Consider the following 26774-nt stretch of genomic DNA (forward strand, 5'->3'; position numbering starts at 1 on the left):
ACACGATGCTAGGCATCCCCAAGAGGGGACCAGTCAGCTTCTTAAAAAAAAAAAGTCTTCCTGTGAAGGGAAACCCATTACACCTTCTGGATGAGGCAATATAATTTTACTTTTGGGCAGTTAGGGAATCTTTCTTTAGCTCCAGGCTAAATGTGTCTCTGTTCAGTGCTTCAAGTATGTTCCTCTCAGACTAAGCAGAACAAGTCTCTTCTCTTTTCCACATGACATGCCTTGGAAGCTAGCCATCATATGTCAGCCCCTTGTCCCCAGAACCCCCTTCTTCAATCGCACCCCATGACTACATATGCCCTTGTTTGTGCCACACCTTCACTAGGGCCTAGGCTATCTTACGTGTGTCTCCCTTGAATGCAGCCAAACCTCATTAGAAGCAAGCTCTACTAACTAAAGGGCATTCTGATTTTTCTGTCAAAGCTAATGTAGGGAAGGACATTACGCCTAGTCTATCTCCACTTCACCTATATGTTCTGCTTGTCGCTTCTGTTTATTCATGTTTAAATCCCAACTCAGAACTCAACTATCTAAGGAAGCATTTCCTCATAAGACCCTGAATGCAATCTTCTCCATACTTATTTTGTAACTTCTTTTTGGATAAACACCTTAGTTTGAGCTAGGGTTCTAAGTGCAACCTTAGCACAGAGCTCTGAGGAGTAGGCACTTAATAAAATCATTAAAAGCAAGTATTTTTTATTTTTTCTCCCCAAAGACTGCCCAGCCTCAATCATTCCCTCCAAGCAAAAGACTAAGGTTAAGACTTTTATCAGTTGTGACTGAACATTTATTTAAAATTTTTACAAACAATATGATGTTGACTCTGACTTTGCAGCAAAAGGAAGAGATTAAAACAAAATAACGAAATAGGCAGTGCTGTTGTGGGGACCTAGGGCAGAACTAAAACACAGGAAAGAGCCCTTTCAAACCCAGAACCAACCTACCTTTTAGTTACATACAAAGCTGCCTAAGGAAGAGGACCAGGAGCCAACAGTTTTTCACATACCCTGCTGCAGATACAATAAAAGATGATGTTCCTAAAGATACCTCAGAACTCAAGGGGCACAAAACTGAGATTTAGTGTAGATGGGGTTTCAAAACACTCAATCCTCTATACTCCTTCCTGCCCCATTACCCCTTGCTACAACAACCGAAAACAAAAACAAAAAAACCCCAAACCCTATTTCCATAACCATTTACCAAAAAAGAGGCCAGGCTTTTAAGGGCCAGAATAAGAATCAGTATCCAGGTGGGTGTTAGCAATTCTCACACCCCATTAAAAAGATTTAATGATGGCTCTAAAACAGGTCTGAGTGCTCTCCTACTTCTTCCCTGAAGCATGGTTCCTTCGTTCTTCATCATCATCAGCTTCCACATCCAGGCCAGGGATGCCCCGGACCTGCTGCTGCAAGGCAACCCCTAGCAAGGGCCCTGATTCCTCCTCTGGGGGTAGCTCCAAGCCTGACTGCTCTTCTACCAAACTCTTGGCTGGGGTTTGGTCACCAGCCCTTGCTGTTACTTCAGGCTGCTGGTTCTGGTCCCCAGCCTGAAGCTCAAGTTGTCCTGCAATGCTTTTCTCCTTGGTTTTGTTCTCATCTTCCCCTTCAGCCACTCCTTCTTCTATAGCACTGCCCTCTCCTTCTTCTTGCTCCTTTTCTTCTTCGGGGTCATCCATGAAGGGATTCTCACCCTGAGGACGACAAACACACACCAGTCCATTGGTACTACTTTCCCAAGCAATCCTGCTCCCTAAATTACCAAACCTTCCCTTTACCATCATCTCTACTGCCCTCACCAGGGGGAAAGCCAGGATCCCATCTGCCTCCATTCAACAAAGACTAGGATCTTCTTAGTCCCTACCCCTTTCCCAAAAGATCTGAAGGCATATACCAAATTGGAGGCGTGAGGAAAGTCATGACTTTCCATCCCCAAGCTTGAGATTAGCCCAGAAAGAGTACTGGGCCAAAAACATAGATGTGCAAGTGCACACGTGTTGGAGGGCAGATGCCTGATTACCTTAAGATAGCGTTCTAGCTTCTTGCTAATGAGCTTATTGTTCAGGATACTTCGAGCTACCATGAGTGAGGACTTCTTGGACTGTTCCATCATGAGCTAAAAAAAAAAAAAGAATAGAACCCATTTGAGTAGTTGGAACCATCCTAACAGTTCAATTCCCAGGAAGCCAAAGGTCAGGAGCTTCATGTAACTACTAAAACCCAATTCATTATCTCTATAGCATGTAAAAGTTATAAGGCACTTTTTTTTTTTACAAGCCCGTGAGGTAGGTAGCACATTTTCAGATAAGAGTTCCAATGCCTTGCCCACGTTCACAAAGTTAGTAGGTGTTCAAGGCCAAATTATAATCCAAGTCACTAGACTGCAAATTCGGCACTTTCTACTACACTACGATGTCTCTGCTGTGGCTTAAAAGTATATCACCCTATGGGTAATCTGGTGATGTGCCTCTCCAAGTGTAGCCGATCCTTAAAGATTTATAAATTTGTCAGTAGGCCCACAGCCTAAAGTCTTTCCAACTTGGGAGGCTCTGTCCACTTGGCCTTGGAGAATCTCTAATCACCTCGAAAAAGATATCAGAGTAGAACTTTAGTAGAGGGCAAGAATTATTGTTCTAATTTTACAGGGGGAAAAAAAAAGGAAATGCAGAGGAAAACCAACTTGCCCATGGTCACACAATCAGGAAGTGCTGTAAACAGATGTAAAGCCAAGTTATCTGCCTTTAAATCTAACACTGCCACCACCACAATTCAATGCTTTCTTGACTAGGTATAGGGTAGCACCAAAGCATTCCACTCACTCTTCTGTTTCGGTTGTGTTCCATGGACTTGAGGTGTTTCTGTATGATCCCAAACTGCATGGGAATGAAGAGGTCACAGGCCGCACAGTGAGCTGCCTCCACTTTCTTCACAAAGTGCTCCATAGCAATCTCTGCAAGAGAAAGAGCTGCTGATGTCCAATTCCCACCAGTATCCCTACTGGGCTAGATTTAATCCCAAAAGTAAGAGGGGCCCACTGATTGCTACTACAAAGTCCCTCTCCAATTACAAAAACAGAGAGCCCTTTAGGCCCAGTCACCGAACTCTAACAAAACAGATGCCTTAGTTCTATCAGAGGCCTCAACAAACCTAGTCTTCTCTTCCCTCCCTTTCACCCCAAGAATTAACCCCAGGTACTTCAGGCTCAGGAAAGACTTCTTAGTTATCATAAAGATCATGGGAATCTTCTCTAACTTGGACCCAAAATAAGGGCCAAAAAACGGCTTACACGGACAGCCCAAGTTAAGGCAGACCGAGCTATCCCTTAGCTCACCATGGTGGAAAGAGGAGAGTTGACACTCACCTTGAGTAAGGTCTTGATCTTTATAGATCTGCTGGATTACACCATTTAGGTCCTCAATGGTTTTGCGACGTTCTTCTGTCTTCTTGGTTTTGTTAGCAACATATTCCTGGAAGTGCCAAACAGGAATTATCAGGATATCTATAACTGAAAAAGCCAAGATTGACAGGGAGTGTGTATCTGCTTTGTTTAAATCCTAAAAACAAAAAAGAAGGAAACAGACTTCTATATCAAGTACGTGGGGCACTCTCTTGGTCATGGCATTTCCTTTTGGTTTTGTGATGATGATCTCTCCTGCCTAGTCTGGATAATAAACCCTAAAATTTGCAGTTTTCTCTGTGTTTAGGAGCAGAATGGAAAGAGGTCAAAGCAGTCCCATTCCCCAGCAAAAAAGGGGAAAGATGATAAATACCCAATGCACCCCAGAATCAAAAGAGAAGATCACCTGCAAAAAGTCTGCAGTCTGTTTTGGCAATTTAGTGCCTACAAACTTGAAGTGTTCCTTGTGGAACTTGCTGTCTAAGTGGCTGGTCATCTCATCATCATAAAAGGTCCGATATTTGCAGAGAGAACACACAAACTGGATCCTGGTAGAAGAAAGAACAGAGGTCAAACAACGTCTGCATCAAGGGTGCTACTACCAGCACCAGGTCCCTGAACCACGAAGAGAGCAAACCTCAGAAATGGGTTGGGGCTACAGGTTCTGATACTCAAATTGCTTCTTTATGGGACTCTGAGGCCCCAGGAGGGGGAATCTCAAAAGTTCTGAAACCAGTTCCCATTCTTCTTCAAGAAGGGACATTGACACCATGAGGGAAGAATTACGTCACAGTGCAGAGTGGAGAACAGGTGAGAATTTTTAAAACTGTACTACTAGCTAAATAAAGCAGGTTTTACTGGCTTCTCTAAGGGATAATATAGGAATATTCTTCCCATAGACAGGAAGAGCTAATCACTGGAGGCAATGCTATGGCTGGTCTAGACTCAGGGAAATCAGCTACTTCTCAGAGAGACAAAGACTAGCTGGAAAGGTGCCAGCAGGGTGGTCGGGTAGATCTCTCCAAGAAAGTAAGCAGAACACCTAGGAGGAACTGGGGCCAGGGGAGGGGAGGGGAGGGCAGCCACACTTGGAGGATCTGGCCCCATGGTGCAGAGAGAAGAGATCAGTCCTGAGCCACTGCCCGCTGAGAGGTGCTGTGTCTTCCTGCGGCTCACCACCCCACCCCATCCGCAGCTCAGAGAGCCTAGGTGTGGTGGAAGGAGGGAGGGAAGGAGGGGCTGGATGCAGCCCAGCCTCTGGTGCCTGCTGCCTCATCTTCCTCTTCCAAGAACAAAAAAAGTCTGACCTGGAAGGAGGGTGCCCAGCATGATGGCAGCTGGAAGCCACCTGTATACTGAGGTGGTCAGGGCCAGGCTGTCCACAGCAGGTTCCCCTGGGGGGGGTTGGGGGCCTGAGCCGAGAGGCAACGGTGGCCGTGGCAGGGGACGGAGGAAGCTGGCCTCCACCAAGGCCTCAGGACGGGTTCCTACCTCTGCCGTCCATATCTGGGCCACGGGAACAGCTTTGTCTGGAGAGCCCAGGGGCCCGGCGCCGGCTTGGCCGAGGAAGATCCAGCAAGAGCAAGAGTCTGAGTCGGAGGCAAACACCAGTTCGGGGGCCCTGAGGGCAAATAGACCCGACAGCAGGGGCGTAAAGGGCTCAGCCACCTGCCGGACACGGGCCTGAGGCAGACTGGCCCCTCCAGCACCAAGTCACGGAAATGTGGGAACTTCTGCCATAGACTGGGCATAAGGGCAGGGCCCAAAGCTCCCGAGATTCCCCCATTGGTGTTTCAGTCTTTCCCAGGCATGGTAGTAGCCACTTGGCCACAGGTTTGGGCTGGAGAGATGCCTCAGAGTCTCTGATGAGCTGGCCCCCTCCCTTGGGGGCCAGGGGCCCCCACAGCACCTCTGGGCATGTTCGGTGACCTAAGCGCTGGAGCTTCTGGGCAACAATGCCAAGCAGTGTCAGGTCCCGAGCCGGAGAAGCAGAAACATTACAAGGCGGCCTCTGGGGGGCAGGGGGGACAATTCAGGCTCTTAGGTATGCAACCAGGGCCTTGTAAGCCCTGACTGGTGGGAAGCAGGGTCCATGCACAGAAGAGCAGGTGCCAGCTGCCAGGGCAACACTGGGCCCCACTGAAAGGCCAGAGGGAGAGACGAAGAGGCAGGGCCAGGCCAGGAGTGGAGTACATCATTCATCTCCTGAAAGACCCCAATTGCCCTGGGAAGGTGGGTTGCCTGTGGCTGCCAGGAAGGCTAGCCATGGGGAAGAGGAAACGGCGCTTGCTGGAACCCCTGGCCAGCCCCGAGTTGCTAGGGCAGAGGTTGGCAGATGAAACAAAAATACAAAGTGTTACCTTTCCACCATGCGGTCTCGCTGTCGTTTCTTCTGCTTCTCCTGGGTCTTCTTGCCAGCCTGTAATTTGCGTTTGATTTGACTGATTTCCTCCTGAATGGTCAATGCTCCTGTGAGATCAAGAGGGATAGGAAAATCAGGATAATCATCACGTCTATTCTGCAGCATAAAAGGCAGATTCTATCGCCCTTCTTCCTCCCAGCTACCAACCAGAGCTGGTGGCATTCATTTGATAACATCTACTAAAGTCCAACCTGAAGAGTCAGGGGACCCCAAGTACCTTTCCACGTCCAGGGAGCTGAATGTAGAGATAACAGCTGGGGAGGAAAAGGGAGAGGTGACCCTGTCCTGGTTCTGTGCTACCCACAGCTTCCCAAGGTGCTTCACCCACCTCTCTTCCTGCTGCGCTTAGGAAGGACCTCTAGTGGGCCCCAGAGAGCTTATGAAACCCCCACTCTCTGTCATGTTTGAGCCCAAGTTCCCAACCCCACAGCTTTACCAAAACACAGCAGCTCGGGAATTCAAAGGGGTTAGTGGGTAGCTTCATGACAACCCTGACGATAGTTCAGTGGCCAATTCAGCACGATGGAGGCCACAGGGAGTGACACAGTAGCAGCCAATGATAGCTATAGGAAACGCTTAAAATGCCTCGCCCACCCAACCCCAACCAGTCAGCGAGGCAACAGTGGCCAACACTGGAGTTGCTGTTTGGTACCTGCTGGTGCTCATCACACGGGTGGGGGGACACGGACTCCCAACTGGGGCTGGAGAGGCGCTAAGGGAGAGGACACGCAAACCAGAGCCGTAAAAACTGGAACGAGGGGGCCACGGCTCGGACGTCAACAACTGCCAGCCACTGAGAAGAACTTGCAAGTGGGTGTCACTATGGGACCAGGGAATGGTAGGAGTCATAGGGCCATGTACCTGATTGTGGCAGGGGTATGTATTCCTTGGGCTACCCCAAACTACCTGGCTTATCTGGAGATATTGGAGAGCAGACAATAGGTCAGAGGTGGCTGGCTATGCCCAACACTAGCCCTAGCCTCTGGCTCAATAGAGAAGAGGATTTATGCTTAAGTGCATACAACAGTACAACCAGCCCAGAAGGGTGGGTCACAGGCAAGCTGAAAGTATTAGCATCAACACCCTGCCAAGTCCCAGAACCACCTCCCCACAGCTGTGCCCACTTAAGCTGCCAGTACCTACATGGTCTTTTCTAAGAGGGGAATGTCCAATTATGACTACAAAGCTCTCAAACATACACCCACCTTTTTCAGCGTCTTCTTTCCCTTCTTCCTTCCCATCTTCTTTTCCTTCCTCCACCTCTCCTTCCTGAAAATTCAAAAGATCCAAACCTATGCACAAACAGGCTCTATAAAATCCTACAGGTTTCTATACTCAAACGGGGCCAGCATTTTGGGGACTGTCCACCATAATAACAAATAAGCTTTTCCCAAAGTCAGAGGTCTCTTCTACCCAGTTTGTAGTCTTTCTTCTATGCTTCCATGCTCAAATTCAAGTTGGCAGCGGGCTGGCTGGCTGGCTATGCACCCAGGCAGGGCCACCTTTTGTCTAGGAGAACACATGGGGCAAGAAAGTCAAGTGTCCCAAAGAACCACTTACTCCTCTGGAGCTCTTTCTGGCCATATCAGGGGCGTCTGTTCCTTCTGCTGCTTCACCTTCAGTTCCCTCATCTGAAAGAGGAGTGCAGAATCTCAGGAGTCAGGATTCAGCTTATTATGCAAAAGGGGAACAAGTGAGGAACGAGCGACTGACTGGCAGCATCTCACCATTGTCGGAGTCACTGTTCTCAGAACCATCCGTCTTAGCTGCTTTGCCGTCAGGCTCATCGATGCTATTGGATTGTTTTCTCTTCTTCTTTTTATTCTGCAGATGAAAAGGAAAACCCAACATTGAGTAAAAAGGATTAGTTAATACACCAAATGAGCCATGGTGCCCAATTTTAAAACGGTGATGGGGCCAAGTATACACGATAGAGCCACTTTCCTGATTTAGACAGGGCCTGGCCAACGACAAATGCGTGTATATAACACTGAGCTGTTCCACATTCAATGAGTTGTCCTTGTCTTCAGTGCCCAATTAAGGGGTGTTAACAGTCCTTACCCTGAAGTCTGCAGTAGCCCAGGTCTTCCAGGTCCTTCTCATTTGTTTCATCCCATTGCCAAGTCCGAAGCCAAATCGCATGTTCCCATAGGAGCCTCTCATGCTCTGAAACATGCCGTATTCAGGAATAATGTTCTGAGAGAAGAGGGATGGGAGGCGGGACGAACCTGGCACACATTGGCCCCGGGCCCCCATGGGGTCATCCCACATGTGCCTATAGCCTGTAGCCATAGGCCGGTTAGTTCGGCTATCTCTGGCCCAGCCCTGTGCCCGATGGCCAAAAGCATCACGGACTCGGAAATGATCCTGGTAGGCATCGTAGTGGCCTTCATAGGCCATCTCCATTTCAGGGTCAATCTCACTGTAGTCATAGCCGGATCTGTACAGATCACGGTCACTCAGTGCAGCCCTGGAGTCATATGCTTCGTAGGAATCATACCTGCAAGAGGCGCACAGTATTGCGTCAGTGACCTGGGAAGGACTCAAGAATATAGAGGCCAGGACAGTGCACAACAAATATATAGCTAAGTGGCCTACCAGAACAAAAACTACTTTTCCCCTCATAAACAGTAAAACTGAGCAGTTTCAGACTAAGCAGGAAGGACCTGCAACACAGACATTGTAGCTAAATCATCTGAGAGCTCTGATGGCTTCAACAGCACCCAAGTGACATGTTCTCACTTTAAAATTTCATCTCTATGATCAAACCCTTCAGTTGCTAGATCAGAGGGAAAATAAAAGTCCTAAAAAGCAGAGTCAAATGCTTCTGGCCAGTTCAAAGATGGCAGAGGCAGAGAAATCCCTAAGCTACTAAAGACCAGCTTCATTCTTTTTCTACCAACTCAAATCTGAGTTACAATTTTTATTCCCATACTTACAAAGACCAATTTCCCTGCTTCTCCACAGAAGCTCTAAATATTCAGAGAAACAAATTAAAGAGACAGTATCAAAATCAAGCACTTAGGAAGCAAGGCCCTTTTTACTACTGTATATATTGCTACTTTGGTCATGGTAACCTTCCCTAGGAAAGATAACAGGTAAAAGAAACATTCTAAACCTAAAAGCTTCAGCTTCCCATTCCAATTCAATAAAGGAACTCTAGGGCTATTCCTACATACATTGTAAAGCCCTAACACCCAAAAGAATTCCCTTTGATGGTAGGGAAATGACAGAAAGAGCAATCTTGTTTTCCAAATTTCACAAAGCCTTTCCAACAATTTGAGATAGATCTTTACCTTCATCTGAGCAAGACATACTATAGATACTAAATATCATCAACTGTTTAATAAAAGAATGCAGCACAGCTTGTGGAAGACCAACAGAAAAGGCTGATTAACTGTTCCTAAAAGCCCAGACTCTCCAGTAAGTTCATGAAACACAGGCATAGAAAAGATGATTTCGTTATCGGAAACTAACAAGGCTACAAACCCTAATAGCTGCTAAATTTAACAGCAAGGATACGAAAATAAGAAAAGCACAATGGCTGAGTAAGAAGCATAGCTCTTTCTGACTTCAAAGTTGGCCTAAATACCAAAGAAGAACCCTGCCATTTATCTACCACAAACAAAGTTCTGAAAACAGCTTATGAAGCATATTCTCCTCAAACCAGATTCTCAAGGTGTGCCACTACAAGAACAAAGACTGGCTGTGTTAATACCCAACATAAACAACCAGTGTGTGATCAATAACCAAGCAGGAGTGCCGAGAAAGAAGCAGAAACTTGGCTCAAATTCATCACGTTGTCCAACCAGTTTCTTCTTAAAAGTTAGTGACCCAGTTACCAGTCTCATCTCTACAAGAAGTTGTTTCAAAAGGGAAGGAGGGTCATTATTACAAAAACAAACACAAGAGGCTGCCCAAGGCATTTGGCTTTATTGCAATGCAAGGATAACCCCAACTACCAAGTGTCAGACCCATTTGTTGGGGCCAGGACGCCCTGCATTCCAATTTACCTCCAAACTAAGGAAAGCTTCTGTGCAAGATCCACTATAAATTAGTGTTTCATCTTCAAAACAACAGAGACAGTTTCTGCCGATGCTTTAAAACTATCTTAGGGCTCTAGGGCTTTCTCCACATTCTTTGCTCTGCCCTAATCTGAACAGCCTTTTTCTAATTTGACTTTGATGGTACACGTGGTTTCCAAGAAAATTCCAAATAATCTTTAGAAAAACATGGATAAATTACACCTTCCCCCCCCCCAAAACCCTTAGGAGCACAGATTAAGTACTAATTTTACATCTCCCTATTGTCTAACATTTTGTTGTTCAGTCATCTCCAACTCTCCATGACTTCATTTGGGGTTTTCTTGGCAAGATACTGGAGTGGTTTACCATTTCCTTCTCCAGAACATTTTACAGATGAAGAAACTGAGACAAACAAGGTTAAGTGACTTGCCCAGGGTCCCAGAGCCCTAGTAAGTGTCTGAGGCCATATTTGAACTCAGGAAGATGAGTCTTCCTGATTCCAGGCCCGGCACTGTAACTGCTGCACCACCTATGATTCTGCACAAAGTAGGTCTTAATGTTACAACTTCCTGGATTAACTGGCAACTAAGCAAACACAAATCATTTTACTGATTTCATATACATTCAATGGAACTAGAATGCTAAACTGACGTCACCATTCATGCCAAATCCATGGTCCTTGCTTCTCTGGAAGAAGGAAAGCAGATTATAATCTGTTATTGTCTCTAAGTTGAGATGGAGACTATCTACCACCTCTGCTTGGGTTTCATGCCACACTTGGGAAGTAAGAAGAAGGGGGAAAAAAAGAAAAGAAAAAATATGCCTGAACCTAATCTAAAAACCTAACCAAGGTGGTGAAAAAAGTACACAGGGAGCAACAGCTGACTGAAATCATCGACTACTACATCCTATTACTGAACAGTCTCACCTTGACAGCTACACTCACCTGTCTCCACCTGAGCCATATAGTGCTCCTTGCATCATGTCCGTTTCTACGTGAGACACCACATCAAAGCGCTGGTTAATTTTGGACAGAACATTATCGGTACCGGTGCTAGCAGAAGCATTAGGGTTTGTATTTGTGTCGGAGTTGGGAATTTCCCAAGAGTTTGAACTGGCCATACCATACCCATAACTGGTAGTGTTATCCTGACCATATCCATATCCATAACTATAGCTCTCGTAACCTGTAACAAGAGATATGGACAACTCCAGTCACACAATCTGAGGCAGGTCCATTTTAAGCTGGCCTCTTGGTTTATAACTATTCCAACCTGGAGTCTCTGGTCAAAACTCACTTAAGGAACTATATTAGCTCCACAGAAAGAGATCAGTGGTGTATCCAAAAGCTCATCACCAAACTGGTCTGAATCAACTACAGACCTAAAAGGATAACTCTTCAAAAGGAAAACATAATGGCATGTATACTGGAAAATACAACAATTTTATGGTGGACTTGGGTTTTATAAAAATAGGCTTTTGAGCGGGTGGGTGGGGGGAGGAGGGAGAGAAGAGGAAGAAATCTGAATGTAGCAAGCTCTGGCACAGATTTAACTGCCAAATCACATTAGAAACCACTTAGTTCTTCAAGAACTTTTATATTTATACCTGGGACAAAAGAGCCAAAGTGAATATACCACTGGTTTAGTCTCAAGGGAAAAAATTTTTTTTTACATCATACTTGCCTCTGTTTGTCCCAGAGTTCCAGGTTCCATATCCTACAAAAACCAAAAACCATCACTAATTAAACTCCAAACTGTTTATAATGAACAAAGCTCAACATCTAAATATTTTATTAACACATGCTAACTGGCAAAGTGAGATTATCTACATGTCATAATCCCCGCATCAGTTATATAAAAACTACCACCCAAAAAGAAACAACAGAACAAAATCAGGTAGCTTACAAGTCAGGAGACTGACATAGATCATACTATATGCTTATATACATAGCAGTACAGCAAACATATAGGATAGTATAACATATAGTATAAAAGCTGCAGCCTCAAACACCCTGCCACCATCTGGTGAGCACAACTGCCCCTTCCCCTACACCCTTCCAGTTCTCAATTGGTAAATGATGCAAAGAGAATCTGTAGCTCTCTGAGCCTCCCTTAAACCCAGCAACACCTTCACATAAAGTAAAGAGGCTCAGACTACTAATCCAAAGCAGTAACTAAGGGAAGGAGATCCAATGGGATAGCTCACTTTTCTAAGTTATACATAATAATTTCACAGGAATATATATAAAACTCAGAAATTTTGCTAATCAAATCATCAAGATAAATCATTGAACAGAACCTAACTGGACCAGAAAAATGAACCATTATAGAAATGACAGTATTAAGGGAGAAATGACTGCTTTGGCAGCATGTTATAAAGAACCAATTCAGTACAGAAAAAAATAAGGAAGAGCAATCAATCTATACTGCAAAGCAGGAAAGTCTCTCCTGCTGTCCTTAAGGACAAGATGGTAGTATTTGTTCATTCATACAGAATCTCACAGTTGGAAAGAACAGCTTTCACATCTTGACATTTACTAGACACTATATAACCCTGAACAAGTCACTTGTCTCTCTGAGCCTCAATGTCCCTCGAATGTGAAATTGGAATAATAGTACCAGTAATCTAACTCAAAGGGGTGTGAGAAAGCACAAATGAAAAAATGTATGTAAAGAGCTTTGCAAACCTTAAAACACCATGTAAGTGACAGATCTGATTTCTCCCTTGCTTCTAGTTCTGTTTCCAGGGGCCAAGGAAAAATGCATAATTCCTATTCCATGTGAAAATACTTTAAGACAGCTAATACGTCACACTATCCTACTCTCCTCTAAGTTTATTAATATAGGAGCAGCTTATCTTAGTCCTTCCTAAAATATGGCACCCAACATCACACCTATCATATTGGCTAACATGACAAAACGGGAAAATGATAAATGTTGGAGAACATGTGGGAAAATTGGAATAGTAATAACACTGTTGGTGGAGTTGTGAACCGATCCAACCATTTTGCAGAGCAATTTGGAACTATGCCCAAAGGGCTATAAAATTGTCCTTTGACCCAGCAATACCATTTCTAGGGCTATACCCCAAAGAGATTATAAAAATGGGAAAAGGACCCACATGTAGAAAAATATTTATAGCAGCTCTTTTTGTGGTGGCAAAGAATTGGAAATTGAGGGGTGCCCATCAACTGGGGAATGGCTGAACAAGCTGTGGCATATGAATGTAATGGAATACTATTGTGCTATAAGAAATGATGAGCAGGCTGACTTCAGAAAAACCTGGAAAAACTTGTATGGACTGATGCTGAGTGAAGTGAGCAGAACCAAGAGAACGTTGTACACAGTAACAGCCACGTTGTACAATGACTAACTTTGATAGATTTAGCCCTTCTCAGCAATGCAAGGATCTAAGACATCTCCAAAGGTCTCATGATGGAAAATGCTATCCACATCCAAAGAAAGAACTATGGAGTTTGAATGCAGACGGAAGCATACTATTAGCTATTTTTTTTCCTTCAGTTTTGTTTTGTTTCCTCTTTCTTGCGGTTCCTTCTATTGGTTCTAATCCTTCCTTACAACATGACTAATGCAAAAATACGTTACAGATTGCATGCCATCTTGGGGAGGAAAAAGGGGAGGGAAGGAGAGAAAATTGAAAACTCAAAACCTTATGGGGGCAGCTAGGAGGCGCAGTGGATAGAGTGCTGGCCCTGAATTCAAATCCAGCCTCAGACATATAACACTTACTAGCTGTGTGACTCTGGGAACGTCATTTAACCCCAACTGCCTCACAAAAGAAAAACAACAATAACAACAACAAAAAACTTAAGGAAAGTGAATGTTGAAAACTGAAAATAAATAAATTTAAAAAACAAAAACAAAATAAAATAAAATATGGCACCCAAAACTGAACATTATGCACTAGGCACAATGCTCTATGACCAACATGGGGTACAGCAAGACTATAATTCTTCCATGCTATTAGATACTAACTTCTCTCTCTCTCTCTCTCTCTCTCTCTCTCTCTCTCTCTCTCTCTCTCTCTCTCTTTTCTTTTTAAAGGCAATTGGGGTTAAGTGACTTGCCTAAGGTCACACAGCTAGTAAGTGTCAAGTGTTTGGTCTGAGGTCAGATTTGAACTCAGGTACTCCTGACTTCAGGGCCGGTGCTCTAGCCACTGGGCAACCTAGCTGCCTCCATACTAACTTCTCGTAAAGCAGACTAAAGTTATATTAGCTTTAATGGTTGCCACATTTTGCTAATCCCCCCTTTTGCAGTTCAACAAACTTCCCAGGATCTTTAAAAAAAAACACACAAATTAATGTCTAAATATGTCTCCCATTTTATTCTTGGAGTCGACTTAAAAACACAAATATAGGATTTCAACACATTAGATTCAACCTATCATTCTAGTTAATTGAGATCTTTTTGGAAACTGGTTCTATAATCCAACAAGTTACAGATCCTTCCCAGCTTTGTACTACTTGCAAATTAGATATAAGTATGTTATCTGCTTTATCCATTTACTTTTCATTAAGCAGCACAGGGTCAAAGACAGATTACTGACGGATCCTATTAGAACAGCAAGTTCTCAAAGTTTAGTTTAGGACCTACGACGTGGGTCCTTAAGACCGTTTCAGGAGATCCATGAGGTCAAAGTTATTTTTATAATAATACTAAAATGTTTTCATTTCTACTACGGTAAATATCAATAGATATAATCAACACAAACAAAAGCAGGGGAGGAGGATCCTCAATAATTTTTTAACAGTGTAAAGAGGTTCTGAGACCAAAAAGTCCGAGAACCCCTGTATTAGCGAAATCCCTCAACTTGACCAATTAATGACTCAACTTTATGTCTACTCAATCTGGCCCACAAAGCTCCATTTTGTGTACAAGGACATTATGTGAGGTTATGTCAAATGCTTTGCTAAAACCTAGGGAAACTAGTTTCTGCATGGAAAGCATGATATTTGTAACTCATGAGTCCTTTGTCAGTATTAGGGTAGTGGGAGTGGAAAAATTATATGTATGTGTGTAGATAGATAGATAGATAGATAGACAGACAGACACACAGATAGAGGGCACAGGGTGAGTTGAAGACGAAGGGGTGATATCTGGAAAATAAAATTAAGGGGTGAGAGAGGACTATACTGAGAAGGACAAAGGGAGAGGTAGAATGTGGTAAATTATCTCACATGAAACAGACAAGAAAAGGCTTTTACAGTGGAGGGAAAATGGGGGAAGGTGAGAGGGAATGAGTGAATCTCATTCTCATAGGATTTGGCTTAAGGAGGGAATAATATACACAATTGGGTATGGAAATCTATCTTACCCTACAGGAAAATAAGGGGGAAAGAGGATAAGAAAGCAGGGCGATGATAGAGGGGAGGGCAGATTGGGGGAGGGAATAATCAGAAGCAACACTTCTGAGGAGGAACAGAGTCACAAGAGAGAATAGAATAAATGGGGGGTAGGATACAATGAAGGGATATACTTAGTTTTTCACAACATGACTACTATGGAAGTGTTTTGCATGACTACACATCTATAACCTGTATTGAGTTGCTTGCCTTTTCAATGAGGGGGGTGGAGAGGGAGGAAGGGAGAAAATTTGGAACCCAAAGTTTTAAAAACACACGTTGAAAAAATTGTTTACAGACTAAAAAAATAAATTAAATTAAAAAAAACTCTAGGTAAACTATCACACATGGAGAAAACTACTATTAGGAAGACTCCCCAGGCCCCTCTAAATTCTCGTGCTTTTCCTCTTTTAATAATTTATTTATCCTATATATAGCTCACTTCGCACATATTTGTTTGCATGCTGTCTCCCTCATTAGCTCGAGGGCAGAACTGTCTTTTGCCTCTCTGTATTGCCCACACTTAGCACAGTCCCTGGCACACAGCAGGAACTTAATAAATGTGTATTGATTGACTGATCTTAGGTACATACAGTGAATATGAAAACATGGCATGGTCCTGCAAGAAGAGTCAGAAGTGCTGAAGTTCAAAATGAGCTAAGGATGGATGGAGAAAAATGGTTAGAATAAAAAAAGGATTTGCACTGTTTTTTGTTTTTTTAAGCTGCAAAAGGAAAAAACCTCTAAAAAAAGGACAGGACAACTATAAGTAAGGATGGGTGGAGGAAGAGCTGTCCCAGTCTTATTTTGCTGCTTTTGTATTCCAAGGAAAATGAACTTTGGACTAGGAGGGACGGAATAGAAATAGCTAATAGCAGCTGATAACCAAGATAAACAAAGAGCGACGAAGGAACATTCTGTTTCCTTCAATAATTTCAAGTCACTTGTCTGAGATGAAATGACTGAATGTTCTGAAAGAATTGGCACAGAGATAACGGTCAGATGTCTCTGCAGACGGATGTATCTAATGGAGTACTCCAGGGGTCTCTATGCAGCTTTTATTTGTTTAACATTTCAGCAATGTGGATAAAGGTATAAGATGGCATGCTTACACAAAGCTAGAAGGGACAACTACTAACATATTATATACCAGATTTAAGATTTGAAAAGATTGTGAAAGGCTAGAGCAGGGATGGGGAACCTGTGGCCTTCTAGGTCCTTCGCTGCAGCCTTTTGACTGAGTCTAAGTTTTACAAAATAGATTCTTTTATTAAGGGGATTTGTTCTGGCAAGTTTAGATTCAGTCAAAGGGACGCACTTGAGAAGCTAGAGGGCTACACGTGGCCTTGAGTTCACGGGTTCCCCACCCCTGGGCTAGAGTATTGGGTCCGATCTAATAAAATCAAATAGAATAGGGATAAATATAAAGTATAACATTTGAGTTTTTTTTAAAAAAACTATTTTACAGAGAACTCACACAAGGCAAGCATTCACATGCAGGTCAGAAGAATCAATGCAAGGACAGTCTCAAGGTCTCTCTGAAGAACTACGGAATCAATTGTGAAACATGTGAGACACTGGCACAGGATGGCCCGGCATGGCATGCCCAAATCAAAGAACGCACTGTGCTCGCTAAGCAAAGCAGAATCACAGTAACTCAAAAAAACACATGAGATGCACAAATTTAGAGACATCTCCACTCCAAATGTTTATATGGACTACTTGTGCCCAATGTGTGACAGAGCCTTCCAAGCTCGTATTGTCTGATTGACCCCAACAGAGGGATGTCATTTTGGTCCTCTTTGAGAACAAAGGACAACAATCAACCAACCAACTCTGCCCTGGTCTGACCACTTCCAGAACAGCATTCAGTTCTGGGTGACACATTTCAGGAATGGCCAGAGGAGGGCAACCAAGATAGTTGGACTGCAGTTCATGACTTGTAAACATCAGTTTTAGAAAATAGGGGCAAAAGCAGGGAAGGAGGCAGAGGGAATTACCCCATCGGAGGCCTTTCCCAGCATTTACAGGGTTGTTCTATGCTAATAGGATTAGACTCGTTCTGCTTGCCCCCAGAGAAGAGAGGTAAGAATAGAAGACAAAAGTTATAGAAAAGCAAATTCAGGAAGTTTTTCCTTAATCAAGCCTACCAATTAGAACTATCCAAAACTGGAATGTGAATGGGCTGCCTTGGGCAAAGAATTCGTACCCCCACTGGAGGTTTTTCTAGCAAAGGCTAGATGACAAACTCAATCACAGAATGGAAGTCTTGTTTGTCAGGTCATTTAAGTGCCTACTATGTGCCAGGGACTGTGCTAAGCACAGGAGATACTAAGAAAGGCCAAACAGCTCCTGTTTCCAAGGATATCACAGTCTAATGGGGAAGACAACATGCAAACAACTATGTACAAACCAGGCAGCTAGGTGGCACAGCGGTTAGAGTGCAGTGCCTGGAATCAGAAGAACTAAGTTTAAATTCCCACGAGACACTTACTAGCTGTGAGACCCTGGGCAAGTCACTTAACCTCCATTTGCCTCAGTTTCCTCATTTGTAAAATGAGCTGGAAAAGGAAATGGCAAACCACTCCACTATCATTGCCAAGAAAACCCCAAATTGGGTCACTAAGCGTTGGTTATGACTGAGAGGACTGAACAATAACAACAGCACTTAAGTCCTAGTGTTGTTCTGAGGATCAAATGAGATAATACTTGTAAAGGACTTAGCACAGTACCTGGCACACAGTAGTTAATATATAAACATTAGTTATATACAGGATAAATTAAGAGAAAATCAACAACATACTAGCATTCAGGAGGTCTGGGGAAAGACTCTTGTAAAAGGTGGGACTTTAGCTGGGACTTGAAGGAAGGCAGGAGATAGAGACAGGGAGTGAAAGAATGCAGAGTTGGGAAACAGTGCCTTTGTGTAAGGAACAGAAAGAAGAATGAAGGAACAACAGCAGTAGCCACAACAGCAAGAGAGGCAAGGTGACTAGATGGGGGGGGGGGTTGTGTGGTTGGTGGGTGTGTGGTGTGTGTGTTGTGTGTGTGTGTGTGTGTGTGTGTGTGGTGTGTGTGTCAAGATTACCTATGGTGTCTCCTCCAAATCTGAGATTCTGACTAGATGACCCCAACACCCTTTTAACCCCTACATCCTATGACAGAGCTAGAAACAGAGGCATGGTACAGTGAGAAGATTGCTTTTTAGTCAGAAAAGCTCTGTTCAAATACTTCCTGTGAGATCGTGAATGAATCATTTCATCGTTGGGCTGGATGACCTTTGAAGTCACTTCCAGCTCTAAGTCTATGCCTGAGTATAGAAAAGGAAGTAGGCCCTTCCTGCAGCAAGATCAAGGGAATCATCAAAGGATAGGCCACATGTTCTCAAAGGATTATTGAAAAAACAGAGGAAGGTTTCCTATGCACTGTACAAAGCTTCTATAAAAGATTTACTGATGACAAGGAATAAATAAAGCATTGGCACAGTGTTATGTGCTGGCAATGCAAAAGCAATCAGACAAGACAAGTATCTGCCTCAGGGAACTTACATTCCAATAAAGGAAGGGGAAGAGTGGGGGGGGGGGGGAAAGCATTCAAAACACCAGGAAGTTTTGGAGGCTTGGCTCTAGGCAAGATGATGGTGATGATAATGATGACAGCAGCACTTTGCAAATACCTAATTTTATAAAATAAAAGTTCACCCATTAGAGATCCTCCTTTCAGGGGCAGAGTATGAGGTTCTCTGTACAAAGAGGGAGACATGAGCAGAAAATTCTCAGAATGAGAAAGTATGATGGATTTGCAATGGGTACTAGTGAAAAGAATATCCACACTAATGCAATTGGGGATCCACTGAAATAAATATTTAGATTTTTAAAAATATCAACTTCACAAACAGATAATGAAGGAGACTATATCTTCTTTTAGCTGACCATAAACTTGATAAGGGGCCAATCATGTGATTACTTGAATATTAGAGAGCTGATCTACATTTGGACAAGAATTTAACTGCTGTACTCTAGTGGTAGAGAATTCATAGTACAGAGTTCAATCTAGATCATGTGTAAAACGCAGTAAAAAGCGCTCTAATGATTTGGCATAGCTGGACTACCCTAAGTTTATGAAACACTCTTAGAAGTGTTTCAGAAGTTAACTAGCTTGGATCATAGGATCTGAGGCTCCTTCCAGTTCTATCTCTAAAAAGCCATCTGGCTCTTTTACCTCATTTTACAGAAAAGCAAAAGTCTCCATTTCAAGAGGTCAGTTTACTACCCTGGGCAAAATTTAATTACTTGGTGTCTACTGGAACCAATCTCCTAAACTTTAACCAATTACTTCATTCCCCCACACTGATTTTCTCAATGATTACCTTGATATTGTTCTATATTTAATAGTGCAGAAATACTTTGAAGGACATCCCTGCCTACCTTGCTAGATGTACCCGGAGGCTGGCAGAAGTAGAGAGGGACTCAAAGTTTCCATCCTATCAATACTAACGTATTTCCTTCAAGTGTCCAACACAGAAGCATAAAATTTCTAACTAAAATCTTAAGACTTTTACACAGGTAGGCATTATATATGCAGAAAGTTTAACCTTGCCAATGAAGCAAGGGTCATCTGCTGTCTTTGGCCACCAAATCCCAATCTTGGCCACTTTTCTTCCCAGTTTGAATATGAGAAATCTAGACTTACCATAGTCACATGTGGGCTGGGCAGTAGTATCAGAATATGTGGATTGTAGAGTTGTTTCGGATCCTTGAACAAAACCTAGAGACATGTAAAGTAGCATCATCACTCAAGAGAAATGCATGGAATTGATAACCATCCCTTTCCTACACCTACACACACACACACACACACACACACACACACACTCATATCAATAAACAAGGAATTTCTTTTAAATCATTAATGAGGAAGACTCAAACTTAATTTTTTTCTTATAAATGTATTCCTGTTTGTAAAATGACCTCACTATAGAAGTACATTTGAACCAGAAAGTAGACACCTTATATAATTTTTTTTTAAAAAAGAGGGGGCTTGCATTAAAAAGTACCTTTCAAAATTAATTTGGTAGCTTCAATAGCAAACAAAGTTATAATTCGAAATCATGTCATATGAAGGAACTGTAATACTTAGGACAGAAAAAGAGACTTAAGGAGAATTATAATTGTTGTTTTAAGGAAGAAATTGTAAGATTTGTTTTGTTTGGCCACAGAGGGAAGACACAGGAATTACAGAAGGAAAGTACAAGGATGATTTCCCTTCATTACAAAGGAAAAATTTCTGGCCAATTAAGAGCTGTCCAAAAATGAAATGGGTTAGTTTGAGTTAGTAGGGATGGGGAACCTGTGGCCTCGAGGCCACGGGTGGCCTTCTAGATCCTTGAGTACAGCCTTTTGACTGGGGCCAAGTTTTACTGAATAAGTAAATCCTTTTATTAATGGGATTTGTTCAGTGAAGTTTGAATTCAGTCAATGGGACAAACTTGAGGACCTAGAGGACCATGTGTGGCCTGGAGCTTACAGGTTCCCCACCCCTGAATCAGAGTACATTGTTATCACTGGAGGTCTTTTGAACAGATAAAAAAGATGTTGGAAAAGGCATATATGTGCAGATGCTTTCAGATCAAGAATTCCTCCAATGATATGGTTACTTCATTCAGCAAAAATAACAAGCTAACATCTATAAAATTACTAGAGAATCAAACTATTAAAAGGAAAAAAAATTGGTATCCCTGAAATAGTATTATGGCCATGATCAACCACTTATACTCATTTAACTTAAGAGGAATTTAAATTTAAATTTAAGGTAGGTGAAGACGACCAGAAACATCAGTATCATGACTTCCCAATTTTAAACATATATGTATTTCAACAAGCAAGTTTTTACATTTTAAACTATTTTGTTAAAAATCAATGAGAGAAAAAAGGACATTCAACCATATCAAAATAAGATTCAAGTAGTCTCTTTTATTTATTGATGATTGTGTAAATGTTACTGTATTTTTCAATTTTCCCCTCAAAATTTTCAACTTAATCCAAAAGAAAATATTCTATTTAAATGTGTAGAAAATGCCAGTGCTATTAAAACCTAGAGAGTCACTATAACAATGAATCCAGGTGCTTGAATCAACTTTGGTAAACTAATTAATATGACTTTGTTTAAATCTCGTTATTCAATAGTTGCCCCTTTGTCTAGAAATGTGATTAATATTATGAACTGAGCTATATACATATATTATAGTCAACTGTTCTTTAGTATTTAAGGAGTAATCCTGGCATTGACTACTGTGAACACTGGCAAAAAATGAGCTGGAGCTAGCACCTGGCCTATTAGAGTCTATTTATAAAATAGCTCAAAGAAAGATTACACAAGTATATTTCCCTCAAGTGCCTTGAGCATAATAAGAAAATATTTATTGACTTAGTTGTAATGTATCATGGCACTGTTTTAACAAACTCAAATCTCCACTGATTATATGCTCTTTAAGGTCAAGGGACCATGCTTTATTTATCCCAGCACCAACATCTAGCACTAAGCCTTGCACATAATTTGTTTTTGCACAATAATACATCAACCATTTCTAGGGAACTGATGGGTGAAGAAATTGAACTACTAAATTCTGGTCTTACTCCAAAATAGGCTCGATTTTAAAAGTTTAATAAATGTTTTGTTGATTTCATAAACCTTGTTTATTCCAGGAAGACTATAAGAACAAAGGCACCTGCAATTTTCTCAAGATCAAAAAGCCAAACAAAGCCTTTCTTTCAGCAGTTGTGAGGCCACAAAGGTAGAAAGCAATTTGGTTTTCAAAGGCCTCCAGCAGGTCTGAAGAGGAAGGGTAAAAGCTAATAAAGTCAAAGGAACTAGAATTAACAGTTTATTGTGTAAATAAGCATTAGCAAACAAGATCTGCCTCAAGGTTAGAAGCATAAGTACAGTTTGTTTCCCAGAACCTGAAAATTCCTTCCTCTTTTCATAAAAACATGTTATTAAAGAACTAGAAAAACCAAATCAGTACTTCATTAACTTTGCCACATAAAAATAACTCTGCGCAGCAGATACTATCTAAGTCAGTTGCTTCTACTTTATAATCATCTAGAGCAGGGCTTCGTAAACTGTGGGTCTCGGCCTCCCAGAAGAGTGTATTTACTCACACTCACACTTCTCCCATTAGAAAGTTCGCTCCCTTTAAGGCAGAGACTGTTTTCCCCTTTGTGGCCCTAGCACTGAACACAGAGCCTAGTCTATGAAATTTAATTAACTGATGCTTGTTGTTTCAAGTCATTTCAATAAGCATTAAGTGCCTACTATGTGCCAAACACTGTGCTAAGACATAAAGGAAGGTGGGGAAAAACAACCCAAAAAAGAGCCACTGCTCTCAAGAATCTCTAATGAGGGAAACAACGTGCAAATGTCTATGGACAAACAAAATATACAGAGTATAAACTGGAGATAATGTTAGGAAGGAAGATGCTAGTATTAAGGAGGATCAAGAAAGACCACTTGTAGAAGGCAGGATTTTAGCTGGGATCTGAAGGAAGACAGGAGATGAAGATGAGGGGAAATTCCAGGAATGGGGGAAGAGCAGTAAAAATCCACATTTGAAGTGCCTTGTAGGAGGAAGCACAAGGAAATCAATGTCAGGGGACTGCAAAGTCCTTGCGGGGTTGGTAGGAGTAAGGCATAAGACTAGAAAGGGTGAAAGGGGCTAGGTTATCAAGGGCTTTTAAAGACCAAAAAAAGATTTAATATTTGGTCTTGGAGGTAATAGAGAGCCACTGGATTGATTTCAAGATCCACTCAAATATGACAGCTTTCTGCACTTTAAAACATGCCATCTCACATTTCAACTTCTCTAGGTCATAATTTCTAGTGTTCACAGTAACTTCTGTTTGGCATAACTATCACCTACCCCTCCCCAAATGATTTTTTTATGTTTGTTTTTTATTTTAATATGAGGCAACTGGGGTTAAGTGACTCGCCCAGAGTCACACAGCTAGTGCGAGTTTTGTGTCTGAGGCCAAATTTGAACTCAGGTCCTCCTGACTCCAGGCTCGGTGCTCTTAGCTGCCCCCCCCCAATGATTTTCTTTAGGTGAGTTAAATGGACCTTAGACCTATGCTGTCCTACAGGACACTTAAGAAGACACAACTTCCCTGGATCTATTTTTCCATTTGTAAACTAAAGGGACTGGACTACGTTCCAGCTCTGCCATCTACTGACAAACTGACCTTGGATATTTAACTTCTTAGGTATGTTTCCTCAAGGGTAAATGAAGGAAGTGGACTCTAGATGACCTCTAAGGTCCTTTACAGACCTAAATCTCTAATCCTAGATGACCAATGCTTGAGACCCTTCTGGCTTTTAAAATGCCACAATTTCATGGGATGGTGCCTCTTAATTCTGCCCCTCTCTCTACTGCAGGGTCAAGGTTCCTTCCTTCTCTTTTCCTGACTTCCTAACTTCCCAATTTCAAAGCCAAGCCCGAACCCCCCAGACTGCCCGGATCTGTCTAAGGGTCCTGCCTGGATGACCAACAACACCACAGTCCGTGGGGGTGGAAGGAGACCCGGGGCTGGGCAGATGGCATCACCACCTTGTAAGGGTGCAGGGAAGTGTCTGTGTGACACCCGGCAACCGAAGCTGCTTACAAGAATCACGGGATCACCCCCAAGTAACTGGATAAGCCCACTCGAGCGTTACAAAGGAGCTGACCCAAGGCTGGAGAGTCGGGGCGGCAGTCTGCCCCTGCCCATCCGGCCGTCTGCTCGGGGCGCGCGGTCCAGAACAGGCTGGGGCTTGTAGACCCCCCCCCCGCCACGCATCTCCTGCGCCAAATCCTTACGTCCTTGATGCCCTGGATCTGCAGGTCCGCGGGGAACCGGAGCCCCGGTCCCCAGCTTTGCTCCCTCTCAGGGGCCAGGGAAGCTCAACCCCCACCCGATGCCCCAGCGTCTCCTTCTGGTCCAACCCCTCCCTCCCGGCCCTCAGTTCTATGGCAGAGGAAACTGAGGCCCGAAGAAGCTCAGGGACTTGCCCAAGGTCGCCCAGACAGCAAGTCACGGAACCAGGATTTGAAGCCAGGTCCTCTGAATCCTGAGCCTCCGCTCTCTGCCGAAGGGCCCACTCCCCAAAAAGAAACGAAGCCCCTCCAGCGAAGAGCCCCGGCGGCCGGGCGGCAGCGTCATCAAAGCCGGGTCCCAGGTGAAGGGCGTCCGGCCCGACGTAACCTAAGGCCTGAGGGCGGAGGTCGAAAAGTTGGGCACGCCGCCATCTTAAAGCCTCGGACCGCACAGTGGAGGCCTCGTCGTCTGAGACTCGCGGCTGTTGCTGGAGCTCGGGTTCACTTCTTCGATCTGGCTCTCCTCGACTAGGAACGGTCCTTACCTGTGTAACTCATAGCGGCCAACAGCTCCGGGAATCTCCACAGCTGCTCTCTGCCTCGGCGGCCTCTTGTGCTCCACTCTCCCCTCCCCCGCAAAGGCCCCGCCTCCCGCCTGAATTGGCTACTGTCTGCCAAGTCTGCCAACGCTATTGGCTCTTTCGACCGTCCGCAATAGGACTGCAGGTCGTCATCCGAGGTCAGTGGCTCGAGGTCCTGCCAATCTGTTAGCTGCGTGCTCCCTCCTCCCCTGCGCTGGCGTCCACTGGGCCGTGATTGGCTGAGAGGCTCCCCGGAGTACAAGACCTCATTGGCCCTTAACAAGCGCACTACGGGTGCGCCCAAGGCTCCAAGCGGGTGTGTGAGGGGGAAGGGTGTGACGTCTTTTTTGTAGGTGGTAGTTAAATTGAGAAGCCAATGGCTTGCGGGGGCGGGGCATAGGTTAGTTTAGAGAGGGCGAGGTGGAATCTCCTAACTAGACGTCCCGGTCAGGTCCAGTAGGTGGCGGGTAGCTTCAGGCCACACTCTCCAGCAATCCATTCCACCACTGGCCGAGGGCAGCCCTAGCCTCCGACTGGATTCCAGGACTTCTTCGAACTTTTCAGTTCGAGGTCCTTGTCTCGTATCCCACGCACGCTGCTTGGGACGTTCAGGGGAACGAACATCTCCGCTTGCTCGAGTGAGCGACTTTCCAGGTACACGGCCCCAAATCCTCCCCGGGGGCTCCACCCAGTTCCCTAGTTCTGTGGAGATCGGGTGAACTTTCCCCCGGTCATCCCCTTCTTTTTCCTCGCATGCGTGTTTTGGAGGACCCTTTATATGCAGATTCTGAAGTTTGTGATGGGTTTCATAGCAGCTAAGATCATAGATTGAAAAGGACCATAGAGACCATATAGTCCAGCCCCAAAGTGCCCGTGGTCACACAGGCGTGACGAGACCATGCTTTGAACCCTTAACCCAATTCCAAATCTAGGGTTGGCACCAGGAAGACTCAGATATAGCTTAAGACAACTGTAAACTTATCTACTTTTCTCCCATTTTATAAAAGGGGAAATAGGCTCAGAAAGAGCAGCTCTTTTCCCATTTTTCCAGCATAGGATATTTTACTGGTCTAAGATTTTCTATAGTAGAAAAACCTTCCTAATTCAATTCGAATGTCTTCATGTTAAATGAGGATAATACCTACCTCTCAGGGTTGTTGTGAGAATAAAGAGATAATCGTAAAACACTTTGCAAATCTCAAAGCACTATTATTTTCCTCAATTAAACTGTGAGCTCCTTGAAAACTGGGGCTGTTTTTTTTTTCTTTTTTACTTTTCCGTGCTTGGCACATAACATGATTAATAAATGCTAGTTGTCTATTTTAATAGAAAACCCTCCTAATTCGATTAAACAAATAATGGTTATACATTTAAGACAGTTTATTTAAGATTCCAAATGTTCAGTGTAGATGGTAATTCATCAAGAAAAGTAATGTCTAAGTTCTGTCCCAAAGGCCATATATTTTATCCCTTTGTAGTGATGTGCCTATTAGGACAAGAACTGTTATCTCCTTAACACGTCGTAGTTTAGTCCTTAAAACTCAAAAGCTTTCCTCTACTTCCCAGAATTTAAATTACACTATTCTCTAGGTCCTATGGAATAACTCTCTCACAAATAAGGAAGGACAATCTGTATCATCAATGTTCAAGAATATACCACCTAAGGGTTTAACATCCTGAGAGCCATATGCAGTAACTAGAAGGGGTTTAGAGTCACACATAATTGCCTGAATTTCTAAGAGTACCCAATAATTAAATGCATTATTTGTTTCAAGCGAATTAATTACTTTTTTTCCTAGGGTGAAGATTTGCTCTTTTCATCAAATCCATGAACACTATAAGTCATAGCACAATTAATGAAGGAAAATGGTTTTAGGATTAAGATACCCAAGAGAATGTTATCTTCAAATATTACATAGGCAAAATTAGGCTTTAAAAACTATTTATATAGTCATAGGTCCTTAGTGGGTTACCAAAGGAAGTGATTTTTAAGGTGATGGATGTAATAGATGATAGACCACCATAATAAACCATCCCTTGGCACCCATACTAGACTTCCAAGCCCACTCAGATAATCTGACCCTGCCTGGTATGTCTTGTATTCTGGGTGAGGCAGTCAAGGGAATAA

The 26774-nt window shown here is 43.3% G+C and overlaps 1 protein-coding gene across 1 annotated transcript; it reads right to left on the reverse strand.

Annotated features, from left to right (window-relative positions):
• Window positions 1-766: 766 nt before the first annotated feature.
• Window positions 767-25005, reverse strand: AKAP8L (A-kinase anchoring protein 8 like). The gene is made up of 14 exons (XM_020969383.2): window positions 24611-25005; window positions 19910-19984; window positions 11535-11567; window positions 10796-11036; window positions 7886-8324; window positions 7552-7648; window positions 7385-7455; window positions 7030-7093; window positions 5763-5871; window positions 3809-3950; window positions 3367-3472; window positions 2825-2955; window positions 2026-2121; window positions 767-1699 (listed from the first exon to the last, which is right to left on the reverse strand). Exons 1-14 carry the CDS (start codon window positions 24621-24623, stop codon window positions 1331-1333), a joined length of 1986 nt encoding a protein of 661 aa, XP_020825042.1. The 5' UTR covers window positions 24624-25005; the 3' UTR covers window positions 767-1330.
• Window positions 25006-26774: the final 1769 nt, after the last annotated feature.

Source organism: Phascolarctos cinereus, unplaced genomic scaffold, assembly GCF_003287225.1.
Source record: "Phascolarctos cinereus isolate Bilbo 61053 unplaced genomic scaffold, phaCin_HiC Scaffold_4;HRSCAF=312, whole genome shotgun sequence".
NCBI classification, from domain to species: domain Eukaryota; kingdom Metazoa; phylum Chordata; class Mammalia; order Diprotodontia; family Phascolarctidae; genus Phascolarctos; species Phascolarctos cinereus.

Excerpts from the sequence above, each read along its gene's own strand:
- AKAP8L (XM_020969383.2), bottom strand. Across the intron at positions 8,325-10,795 it reads TATGGCTCAGGTGGAGACAG|GTATGATTCCTACGAAGCAT; the intron begins GTGAGTGTAGCT and ends CGCCTCTTGCAG. Across the intron at positions 5,872-7,029 it reads GAAAGAAGACGCTGAAAAAG|GAGCATTGACCATTCAGGAG; the intron begins GTGGGTGTATGT and ends TTGATCTCACAG.